The sequence below is a fragment of the Myotis davidii genome, unplaced genomic scaffold (assembly GCF_000327345.1).
Source record: "Myotis davidii unplaced genomic scaffold, ASM32734v1 scaffold210, whole genome shotgun sequence".
NCBI classification, from domain to species: Eukaryota; Metazoa; Chordata; class Mammalia; order Chiroptera; family Vespertilionidae; genus Myotis; species Myotis davidii.
Window position 1 is genome coordinate 328,878 of NW_006282396.1, and position 12,460 is coordinate 341,337.

Consider the following 12,460-nt stretch of genomic DNA (forward strand, 5'->3'; position numbering starts at 1 on the left):
ATCTCCTTTCAGGAGAGAACTGGTAGTGAGAGTGCAGCCAGCTGATGGCTGCCAGCTGCTGCACCTTCAGAACCTACCACAGTGTTCAAACACAGACCCCTCCCTCCCCAGAGATCGTCCAGCAGTGACCGAGCAAGGGGAAGTACCAGGCCTGGCCATTTTTGCCAATGCAGGCCTTCTCGATGGGCACCCCTTGGCATGCTGAGACTTTCTTAGAGCTGTCCTGCATCTGAGGCTCTTCCTGCCCGCTCCTCCCCTCCCCCTTTCCCACAGGTGTTAGATCTGCACAGTACTCTCAAGCTTCCCCTGCCTACTCCAGCTTCCTCCCCGTTTTACCTTTCCCAGGTAGTTCTACTCATTAGCCTCCTTCACTCCTGTCTCTGCCTTGGGTCTGCTTCTGGGAGGAACTGCACTGACACAGCTCTTCTCACAGGTGATGTCATTGTCACTTCAGACCATCCCACCTTATCTTCCCAGATCCCCACTTGGTAAGAGTTCCCACATTTTTGTCAACTCATTTTGCTGCATGGTTAAGAGATCACTGGGTGTTGGGTTTCTTCCTTCTGACTATGCAAGTTATTGGGGTTCAGAGTACCACCCCATTCAGTCTCCTGTAGAGCACTGAGGATCCCTGGAGATGAGACAGAGGCGTGAGATAGTCGAACACATACTTTATTTCTGCATGGAAATTCTTTCCAGGATCCCAGGCTGGAAAATGGGAACTTCAGGAATGACCCCGTCCTACATACAGGATTCTCCCCGAAAGCCAAACCAGAGAGTCAGCTCCCAAGTCCCCTTTTCCTAGAAATCCCCCAGTCCTTCCAAGAGAAAGGACCTTCCAGCATGTCTCAGCATGATGGTGTGTGTGGGGAGAGAGGACAAGGACTCCTGCCCGTTAGTTCCTCCCATAGAGGCCTCTGCTCTCCCTCCCCCCCACCCACCCCCAGTCACTATAATTTGACTGTGAGTTCACGGTGTACATCAGCTCCTCTCTGTGAAAGAATGAGGAGAGGTTGGCACAATGCAAAGAACACATTGACAGCAACTGAATCCCATATTTTTGAAGTAACATAACAAAGACTGGCCCCATGATGTCTTATATTCTATTACTACTGAACAGTACACCACAGAGAAATACTTAGAAGATAAACATAGGGGGACACATTTCTATAAAAATGAGCCCATGCACAGTGCAAATCATGGTGTTTCTCACATGTGGGAGCTGATGACATTTTTTATAAGTTACATAGGTGTTGGAGAGTGGGTCGGAGGAAGGCCTGCTGGGCTGGTTCAGAGGGGATGTTTTGCCATATTTGAAACTGCTCAGCACCATCGCACCCTCCCTCTATGTGCAGTGACGATGCTGTCCAACCATGGTGGCTTTCCTTAAAGTGATCTCAGAGAACTCTCACTGCAAAAGGCTCTCTGAAGGTCTCAGTCCTTGGCTCAATTACATGTATTAAGTCTCTAGAATCCTGGGCAGAATTGGCTTCACAACTGCCTCCACGCCTGCTGGGTGGCCTCGACCCCCTAGGATTGGTGCGTTAGCCATGGCTCTCAAGAGTGGAAGGAGCTGTGTGTCCTCAGCTCAGGGCCAAATCCACAGCAGGTACTCAATAATTCTTATTGAATTCAATTCCAACCTCCTCCAAATCCTTGACACTTTCTTTTTAAGTTCTTCTCATAATCATGCTGGTTCTCTATGGCCCTCGGAAGAGAATTATCCACACACGGCACAATTGCTTATTGGAAGTCTGACTAATGCTTTTGGCACTGACTTTCGTAGCCTCTAAATTATGTCTTCCGTTCATCTATCTGCACTGAGCTGGCTTTACTCAATTTATTTGATCCGTCCCATGAGGCTTTGAAGAGTATAGTTCTTGGGTCCTTCTGGCTTATACTGTTGCTCTCTCCCCCCAGGCCTACCATGGCCTAGTAGAGTTAGAGCCAGCAAGGCTGGTGAGGCTGTAAACCCTGTGGGCAGTGCTTATATTCTATTGATACCACAGATGCTGCACATGTGCCTCCATTCTTCAAACAATAAGGAGGACATTCACAGATGTTATATGAGGCTCCTGCTTTCAGCCACAATGGGACAAAGCACGAATTTGGAAGACAGGAAGGCGCTTCATGCTCACTTGATGGAAATCTCAAAGCTGTACTGGGACATGAAGCCTTAAGTTCATGGCTCTTGGTAGATGAACTGTCCTATAGGGTCAATGTGTTGTCCCACTTCTTACAGACAGGAGGCCAGCAAAGCCATGGAGGCAAGACGGGGAGATTCAGAGAGTCTAAAGGGAAAATGCAAGGTGTCCTCTTCCCAGAGGTGCTGCTGCAGCCCCTTTGCTCATTGGGCAGCTGAGCACATGTGGGATGTTAGTGCACAGCTAGTGCCTTTGTCCTAAGACAACCAAAAGGCCAGAGCAGGGAGCCCATGAATTCATTTCCCGGATGTTCTCTCCAGCTGCAGGCTCAGTCTGCTAAAACCTGGTGGAGAGATGCAGGCTTCGACACCAAGTCCTCAGCTGTGTTAAAAGCTACAACCTCCCAGGAGAAAAAGGTACTCACATTTTAGGATCAATCAGAGAATGTCTGATATGGGTGTGGACACATGGTCGCAGCAGTTGCTACTTTTCAGGAGTATTTAGTCACTTCACTCTCTTCTCCTGTTCTTTCTGAGACCACCATTTTTGTGTGTGAAACAAACAAACAAAAAACCCCTCATACAATCATTAAACCATTGAAAATTTGAAGGGACACTTAGATGATCTAGTTCACTCCCATCGTTTTACAAATAAGGAAAGAGAGGCTCAGACAGATGAAATATGGCACAGCTCTCCTGATCTTGGTCCTGACATACATCAGCTGGTATCAGTGGACACATTCTGCCTGCATCAGTTAGTTGCTCAGGGAAATTATTGGGGACACAATGCAGATGAATCTGAGGCTCTCAATCCTATGATGTTTAAATGCCCTAAAATATTGAGATGCCAAAAAAGGGGCAGACTTTGTCTTCTTTTCACGGATGCTCGGAGGATGGGGTTAAATCTCTCTTTCAGATTTTCTGTGGGCCCTTCAGTTGTTCACTCTATCAAATGAAGACATCCACTAGCGAAAGGAGGGTTAATCTGAGCATGATTGAGAAAGGCTTTATTGAAGTAAGACAGAGGCTCCAGGCAAACAGATCCGTTGGGTCTGTTGCTCCATTGCAGGATTCATCTTGAAATGAGTGCTCATTCACAGCCAAACTGTATTCTAGAACCACGGAATGGATTGTAGAGAACAGCAAGTCTAACCTTCCCATTTTACAGGCTCAGAGAAGTTCGGTGATTTGTCTTGGGTCACACAGCATGGGGTTGGCAACGACATGGAAGAATCCAGGTTTTTGGACTCCAGTATGGAATGTTTTTCCTAAACCATTCTGACCCTTTTCACAAGTCCCAGTGTGAGGGTGTTCCTGATGGTTTCCAGATCGAGGAATTATCCATGCATGAAGTGAAGCAAGACAAAGACGATGGTGGCTGCCTCTGCTGCAGGCCCAGGGTCTAGGAGAGCGTGTTGGAGTAGAAGCTGAAGCTCTCCGTCATGGTCTTGGACTCACTGCGAGAGGAGCCATTGGAGGCCAGGTCCAGGGGTGAGGGCGTGCCCTTGGGGCCCTCCTCCAGTTCTTCCTCATGGTTCCCCACCACTGTGGAGACGGTAGTTTCCAGGCGGCTGACTTTATACACACTGCCCTGGGCCTGGAGATACCGGGTGGATTTCATCTCCAGCCCCTCATAGTCGCCCGCACTGATGAAAGGGCAGCACCGGAAGGCATGCTTGAAGCCCAGCCGGAACCTGGAGGGAGAGAGGTGGAGAGGTGACGCTGGGGGACAGCCTGCTTTCAGAGGGCCTTCCCACCTTTGCGTCAGCTCTTTAACACATGAATGCACCCAGACTTGATCCTGTGTTATTATTTTTTAAATTAATTGAGAACTGGAGACAGTAAGGCCCAGAAGATATAAAGGTTGGTCATTAAAGTCAAACCCAGTACTAGAACCCAGGTTCAGGTGAAATATGTCTTTTCTGAGGACAGCCACTGAACTATGCTGCCTCCACTGGCGCGGGGCAGCCAACTTTGGTCAACTCAACATCACAGTAAAACATTCACCAGGGTTTACTATGAGAACGATACTGTGCTAGTCACTGTGCAGTAAAAACAAGAGCCAGTCCTTTCCTTCAGGTAGTTCATCGTCTGAAAGATGACTTTCTGCCAGTCAAGTTCCTGTAGTTTGCCTCATACGATCTGAGTCCCTGACTCTGTCTCTCTGTCTCCATTCACAGCCCCACCTGCGTAATGAATCCAGTTGGCAGTGTGAGCAAACTCATAGGCCACAAACTGGATTCAACTTGTGGACCTGCTTTGTACACAGCAACCTCAGAGGGTTTTTTTTTCTTACCTGCAAACCCCATCCCCCATTGGCTTAGATGCCAGTGTTTAAAAGTAAAAAGATACTACACAACAATATGGATTTCTGGTTCCTCTTGGGAAAGAAAAATATGTGCACTCTGGTCTTATATTCTTGCAGTGGTGATAATCAGCAGGGCTTGAGTAACTGTGGCGATTAGTTTGCTGTAGTCCCCACCACTCTCTCTTGTCTCACAGCCAGGTTTGCTCATTGACTAGTAGGTTGGTTGTTTGGTGGTTATATAGACAGATGGTTTTGTGGCCCCTGGAAAGAGCCTGGGGGATGGGGTCCTCACCTGTCATTGAGGCAGCAGTAGATGATAGGGTTATACATGGTGGAGCTCATGGCCAACCACATGATAGCCAGGTAGAACTGCTGAATAAACTTCTCCAGGTAGATATCTGGGTTGATGTAGGGCAGGAGGAAGAAGATGTGGAAGGGCAGCCAGCAGACCGCGAAAGTGCACACCACAACGATCATCATCTTGACCACCTGTCAGGAGGGCAAGGCAGGTGAGACCAGCAGCTCATAATCCTTTTCTCATGGCTACCTTCTCTCTCCTCCTCCCCCTCGCATGGCTCACAGTGCAGTCTGGGGGGAGAAGTATTTAGAATAAACCCTTTTTGAGGAGGAAGAAGGACCTTTTCTATGTGGCACCAAAGGATTTGGGTTATATCAGTGGTTCTCAGAGTGTGACCCCAAGACCAGTGCCAGCACCATCACTTGAGACCTTGTCAGAAATGCAAATTCTTGGACCCCACCCAGACTTTACCAATTCTTGGGGTGGGACCCAGAGTTCTGTGATTGACAAGTCCTAGCTTCCAATGATTCTGAGGCTCGCTCATGGTCCAGAATCACCGTGTTATATCATTCTCTGGCCAATGGCTGGAGAAGCCAAAGGAGACCAGATTAATGAGCCAAGAGGAACGGGTGTTCAAGAGGGAAAGACCCAGGAAGCGGGAAGCAGCTAAAGTGGGGAGCAGTGAGAAGGGGAAGCTTCTTGCTTGGAGTCTCAGGGGGAGGAAGGATAAGGGACAGGATTTGGACAGCTGCCCCAGAGAGCATCTGATGTTTAAAGAGAACTTACAAGGTTTTATGAACACTGGGTGATGTAACCTTTCCCTCTTTCCCCACAAACTCGGTGAAAACTACCTAGCCTCCACATAATGAAATGCTATGCAAAGATGTACCAAAAGAAAAAAAAATGAGAAAGCTCTTTATATATTGATTTTGGATATTAAGTAAAAAAAAAAAGTGAAGGGCAGAAAGTGTGTATTTACTCTTTGTGTAAAAAAGAAGAAAGAAAAAAGTTTACATTTATTTGGCTTATACATGCATTATAATATCTGGAAGGATTAGTAAGAAATAAATACCAATGGCTACCACAGTGAGTGTGTGCATACACATGGGAACTGGGTGGGGTCCTTTCATGGTAAAAGTCTTAATGTATTTTTTTACTTTTCATTTTGAAATAATTTAAGACTCCCAAGAAGTGCGAAAACAGTACAAGGATTCCCAGGTTCCTCCTGTGACATCATCCTACCTAACTTACCATATGATCAAAACCAGGACACCGGCGTTAATGCCAGGCTAGAAACTAAACTACAGACAGTGTTTGGATTTTGCCTGTTTTTACACACGCTCCTTTTGGGGGTGTATAGTTCTATGAAATTTTATCACATGTACAGATGAGTTGAAAACTCAGCCACCATCAGGATTGCTCTGTCGCTCCATCACCACAAGAAGCTCATGCTGTGCCTTCATAGGCAGCCCCTCCCCCATACGCACCCTCCTAACCCCTGATCTGCTCTCTACCACCATAATGTTGTTCCTTTTAATACTTTTTGATGTTTGCACCAAGAGAATGTATTATTGTGCCAAACTTTAAATAAGTAATAAAAAGAGGACTGAATAACGAATGGCTTGACAGGTTGCAATTCTCCTAAGGCACAAGCAAGGTCAGGCCTGTACAGGCAGACCTAAGTTCCCAACACATTGAAGACGGATGCCTTCCCTCTCCCTCCGTTGCTGTTCCCTAGATTCAAGGATGTTTTGCGTGTGAGCCTGTTGCCTGTGCCCACGTGGGTTAGGTGCTTGCTGCCCCTTGCTCACCTTGCGTTTAGCAGAGACTTGCTCGTGATAACGGTCAGAGGAGTCCCTGGGGATCTCGCTGGCCCACAGCGTGATTCCCACTATGGTGTACGCATAGCCGATCACCAGCAGGGGGAGGAAGTAGATCAGCACAGGCACGCAAATGTGGTACCTGCAACAGGGCAGATGGGAGGGGTCATTCTAAGAAACAACAAGGGTGGTCAAGGCTCGACAGCCGCCTTTCTCAGCATTCGCCATTCATAAGTTGGATGATCAGACACACCCCAAGGAGGCTTGCCACCCACATTGGGTGAGTAGGTGATATATTAATGGATAATTGAGGGAAAGTGTATCTCTTCAACTTTGTCTTTCTAGTGGACTTTTTCCATAATGAAGAGTCCTGTTCAGATTGAAAAAAGAAGAAACATTGATTAAAGGGAACTGAATCCGTTGTATACCCATGGCAATTTTAGTTAATATTAAGTTCAATATTGCTGACATTCTCCCCCAGAAAAAAGTATGCAACCCCAGGCATCATTAATATAAGTATATGCTCTAGAAAGAAGAAGGTGATTGTCCCATTCTGTTCATACTTTTCAGATTACACTTAGGCTCGATTTTGGTGCAGGGATGCAGACCAGCACCCTCAGATGAGAACCACCATAATTGTATGAACCCTAATTCATTCCATATGACAAATGGAGTCACAGATATAAGAATAAATTAGCTTGGAGGAGAAAGAGAAGACTTATCCTAGTCTAGGGTTGGTAGGAAGAAGCCACAAAGCGTAAGCTACTTCTAAGTCTGGTTCTTAAAAATATATTTTCAGATGGAAGCTGCCAGGTCTCTGAGTCATCCCTTGGAGTTTAGATAACAACTTACTTGAGTTTGACTAGTCATGAGTAAGAAATAACCCTTTGCTGTGTTAAATCACTGAGATTTTGGGGGTTTGCTACAAGAGCATAATTTATCCTGTTCTGTTTCAGACAAGACTCCTTCTAAGGAGGATATTCAAATAAGTTTTTTTTTTAATTTGAGAAAGGGTAGTTTCCTCAGGGGGTTGTTGGCATGTCTGGCTAGTTTTAGCTCTTTCCCCTGATGTGAGTTTGATGAAGAGGCTCAGAATTCCTAATAGCAGTAACAGTAATTGCTAATACTTTGGGGGGCGGGGGTGTTACTCTGTGCTAATAATGTCAATGACAGTATTCACAGCATTCACAGAAACCGGAGTTTGACCTCACTGAGTGACCAGCACAATGTCAAGCACTTTGCTAGCCTTATCTAATTTAATCCAGAGAACAAATGGTTGGGTGGGTACCATCATGATCCCATTTTGTAGAGGAGGAAAGCAACGTTTAGAATTTAATTAAACTGTGTAAGTTCATAGCTGGTAAAAAGAGGAGCTGGGATTAGAATGCAGACACCAGAACCAGTTTCTTGTTACTGAAAAAAATTAACCCAAGGATATTTTCTTCCATTCTGTTTATGTTTATTCTCTACAGTGAAATTTTTCCAATAAGGAAAACTCAGGTATTCACTCAATTTCTCCTTTACCGACACTCCGTTTGTTTTCAACCACTTCTCTGCAAAGTGCCACAGTTTAATATTCAAAGCCAGTCCTCTGAACCTTAAGATTTGCAACTTGAAGACACTTTAGGAGTTTTTAAGTAACAAACCACAGATTCAGCAAAGCAGGAGCTAAGCACATCCATTCTGTGCGGTCTCACCAGGCGTTCAGAGTGCCCCTGTATTGTCATTCCTTCGGGAGCCTCCTAAACCATGCTCAGATAAACTTCTTTTACAAAGAAAATACTCTATCCAAAAAATGTCTAAGTCATAGAAATTCTAACCGATTGTAGGCCAAATGAATGATATTCCATAATTAAAAAATATGAAAATGAATACATTTATTCCCCCTTGATACCTGTTTGGAGAAATTTTACCATACCCTTGTAGCTAATTAGAAGTAACTCTGTTCTTTCATTTCTTGCTGAAATTATTATTTTGGAGAGCTGCTCAGTGAACCCAGTGTAATCTTATTTTGTGCAGCTCCATGCATTTTTGGCTCTTGAATCTGATATTCCCTAGGTTCCTGCCAGGCAGAATTTTATCAGTTCTCAGGATTGATATGTGTCTTGGAGGAAGGGATGAGGAGTCAGGGATGCGCCAGAAGTGAGCCAGAGGGAGCATCAGGAGTGAATGCAAGAGATAGTGACAGAAGGGACCGCTAGGTTCCCACTTGATGAGACGTGCATTGATTTTGATCATTAAGTCCTGCCAATGGACTTATCAGGACTTTCAGAAGGAATGTGCATGCAACAGCTGTGTGTCTTTGTTCCCTCCAGCTTACTCCCCTAAGCAGCAAGTGGGGCTTGACTCATTTTGCAGGATAAACTTGCTGAATACAGCCCCAAGTCCTGCGGAGTCTCCTGTCCTCAATGCCTTAATACCTTCATGCTCACTAATCCAGGTTCACTTAGGGCTCACAAGGCTAGAATCACCTCATTGTCCAAGCAGCAGTTCCAGTTTCTGAAATAATCCTCTGCATTTGACATGAAGAGAGATATGTTTATTCAATAGTACCTAGCATGTCTTCTAATGAACTTCATGGAGACTTTAAGTGCCATGGGGTGGGGAGGCCAAGAGGGCAGGGATCTGGGTTCCCTACCTTCATTCTATGAGACAGCTCTGCTTTGCTGGGTTTATATACTGGCTTTCTGTGGATAATTTTGTTTGGGGGTCATGCTGGAAGATTTAAGCTGTTACAGAGAGGTTGAAGGTCATTGATGTAATTCTAGTCCCCATTCAATGCATAAGCCCTCTCTGCAATATCCACCCTATATAATAAAAGGATAATATGCAAATCAACTGAATGGCGGAACAACCAGAATGCCTGCGGCTCCTTGCCCTAGCTGGCCCACCCCTGATGGCCCCCATCTGGGTGAGCTGGCTGGGCCCCACTAGTGCACGCATTTGTGCACAGAGCCTCTAGTACAGTGATGGCAAACCTATGACACACATGTCAGAGGTGACACGCGAACTCATTTTCTTGGTTGATTTTTCTTTGTTAAATGGCATTTAAATATATAAAATAAATATCAAAAATATAAATCTTTGTTTTACTATGGTTGCAAAGATCAAAAAATTTCTATATGTGACATGGCACCAGAGTTAAGTTAGGGTTTTTCAAAATGCTGACATGCCGAGCTCAAAAGGTTTGCCATCACTGCTCTAGTATGTCATAATTTTCTATCTTTTCTTGAACACTCCCTGTTGTGAGAAATGCTCACCTGTCTGAATTCAAATAACAGACTCGGAGACAGAAGTATGGCAAAATGAGACTTTTAATATGTTCTTGCAAGAGCGGGTGTCCGGTTGTACAGACACACACAGACTAGCAATCACAGGCTATTTATCCCCTAGGGTGCAAGATTCCCTCCTTCAGTTCCTCACTGGCTGAGTACTATGGGGTGAATAGTTTCCTCATATGTCACCTAGATCTTATTGTCTCCTATTGGGCCATTTAAAACAAATGGGCTAAGGCCTTTTCTAGTTGTCTCCGCCTCCCCCTGTCTAGTTGAGGCTGGCACGAGGTGTTTCATCCTGGGTGCTTCGGGGGTTTCCATCATGATGCTAGCTCACTTACACACTTTTTTGTTTTATATCCTCTTCCCTCCTCCCTACATTGTTTGCCCAGGGGAGATTCAGTAACCACTTCCATTAAAAGGTGGCTATTTTGAAGAAGTATCACAGAGGCCTATTTCCTACACCTGTGACACGCTGGTTACTAGCTATAAAGCCAGCTCCTGCAGCTTGTTAGCGATGCATGCTCTCAGGCCCCACCCCGATGGACCAAATCAGAGTGGGCATTTTAACAAGATGACCTGATGATTTGTGTGCAAGCTCGCAGTCGTGGCCGCACATTGGAATCACCTTGGGGGGCACTGCAAAATTCCAATGTGTGAATCCTACTACAGAGCTTCTCACTTAAAATTGGTCCGCAGCGCAGACTGGGCACCAGAGTGATAGGAGCCCCCCCCCCCCCCCCCCGGGATGCTCTGTGCAGCAGGGCTGAGTCACTGTCACTGAGCCTCCTGCTGCTGGCTGTGACTGACACCTTCCTCCTTAAACTGAGTGAAAACCTGTGGCCCTGCAGCTTTCACTACTTCATCGTAGGCCACAAGCAACAAGCTGAATCCACCTCCTGGTCCTGCAAACTCAAGGGACCACGCCCTTCCTCAGAGCCCTCTTTCCATCTTGGACTTCTCTGCCACCCCTTATTTGATATGCTCTGAGCAGCCTCATCCTCCTACTCTTCCAATCACTGATTATTCAAAATATTGTCTCAGTTTGAGTTCTCCCAAAGCAGACCCTGAAACAAAGTCTAGGGTGCATCTCTTCTTCAAGCATGATGCGAGATACCTGCTTGACTTTTTACTTCCAGCAACAAATTATCTTCTCTGCTGGTAAACAGGGTTTCTTTGTAGTAAAGGAAAGCAAAACCCATATATGTCTTGGTTCACTTTTACTTCCAGACTTCAGAGCCAATTCCAAATCCCTGGCAATGCTGTTGGAAGTGACCTACTAATTAATAATTATATACCTGGCCTTGTGCTTGGGGCTGGGGATGCAGAGGAGAATCCCTTGGTCTTTTCCCAAGAATTTAGTCTGTGGTGGAGACAGAGAAGTGATTGACGGTAGGTATCTCTTCAAAGGGGGTGGAGACATTGAGGAGGGGTGTCAGGGGCCTTTATAAGTATATGTAAAATATAAAAAGTATATAAACATATAAAATTTTAAAAACTACCCTGAAATACAGTAGGTGTTTTGTTTTTAGGTGACTAGAGAGTAATGAGAATGCAGAAGTGATACTGTCATTCAAGCTGATCAGGGAAGCTTCCTGGAGGAGGTGCTGCGAGGTCAGGCCCCGGTATGTAAGCAGGAGGCCAGTGCTACAGGTAAGGAAAACAGCATGTGCAAAGGCACAAGGGCCTGGGGTGGGGGGCGGGGGGTGCCCTTGGCATGCTGAGGGAGCTGTATTGTGGCTTAGACGGAGGAAGTGTGGCTTGAGGAAGTATCAGGAGTCTTGGCCAGAAAGGTGGGCAGAAGCCAAATCAAGAAAGGCTGGAGAGTTTGTCGTTTATTCCAAAGTTTATGGGAAACCATGAAGTAGTATTTTCAGAGAAGGGTCAGGATCACACCTCTGTTAACTGCATCCAGCACACACTTATATCTGTACATGCACAAGCATACTTTTGTCTCTGTTAACTGCATCCAGCAATAAACGCTGGGCAGAAATGCCCCGCCTTCAGCCCCAGACGGCCTCCCTCAGGACTCATGGCCAATCAAGACAGGCTGCTCCAGCGCTTAATTCATGGAAATACTGAGTTCACAGAATCCCCTCCCCACTTAGTGCTGCCTCCTGGCGGTCAACAGGGCTCCCTCGGGCGAACAGGACTGGAAATAAAGCACAGAGCTTCCTGCAGTCACTGTCAGAACGCGGCTGTGTTCTTCTCCAGGCTCCTCTTCACTTTTCCTGCTTGATTGGATGATGCCGTCCTCGGAGGCAGGGCCCGGCGGTGCTCCTCTTTAATCCGCTTTACGGAGCTGGCACCAAGGAAATACTTCATGGAAAGACATCATCTCAGGCTTTGAAGGACATTAGGATTCTCCTCTGGTCCACCCCCCAGCCAGCAAGCAGTCTTCCTGTGGGATCCTCCAGGGGAGTGTGCCGGCACCTGCTTGAATGCAGGCCCTGCGGGCAGAGAGCCTGGAGGCCTGAGCACTTCTTACTTCTTCATTTTAAATCTATCTATCTATCTATCTATCTATCTATCTATCTATCTATCTATCTATCTATCTATCTATCTATCTATCTATCTATCTATCTATCTATCTATCTATCTATCTATCTATCTATC

General features: G+C 45.9%; 1 protein-coding gene across 1 annotated transcript in view; it reads right to left on the reverse strand.

The window, feature by feature from the left end:
• Positions 1-656: 656 nt before the first annotated feature.
• The window catches only part of TACR1 (tachykinin receptor 1), a 126,163-nt gene continuing 114,359 nt past the window's right edge, over positions 657-12,460 (reverse strand). Inside the window, exons 3-5 of the mRNA XM_006752936.2 lie at positions 6,561-6,711; positions 4,744-4,940; positions 657-3,837 (exon numbers count right to left, since the gene is read on the reverse strand). Coding sequence (XP_006752999.1) covers positions 3,546-3,837; positions 4,744-4,940; positions 6,561-6,711 — 640 coding nt within the window. The 3' untranslated portion in view covers positions 657-3,545. The remainder of the gene's footprint in view (positions 3,838-4,743; positions 4,941-6,560; positions 6,712-12,460) is intronic.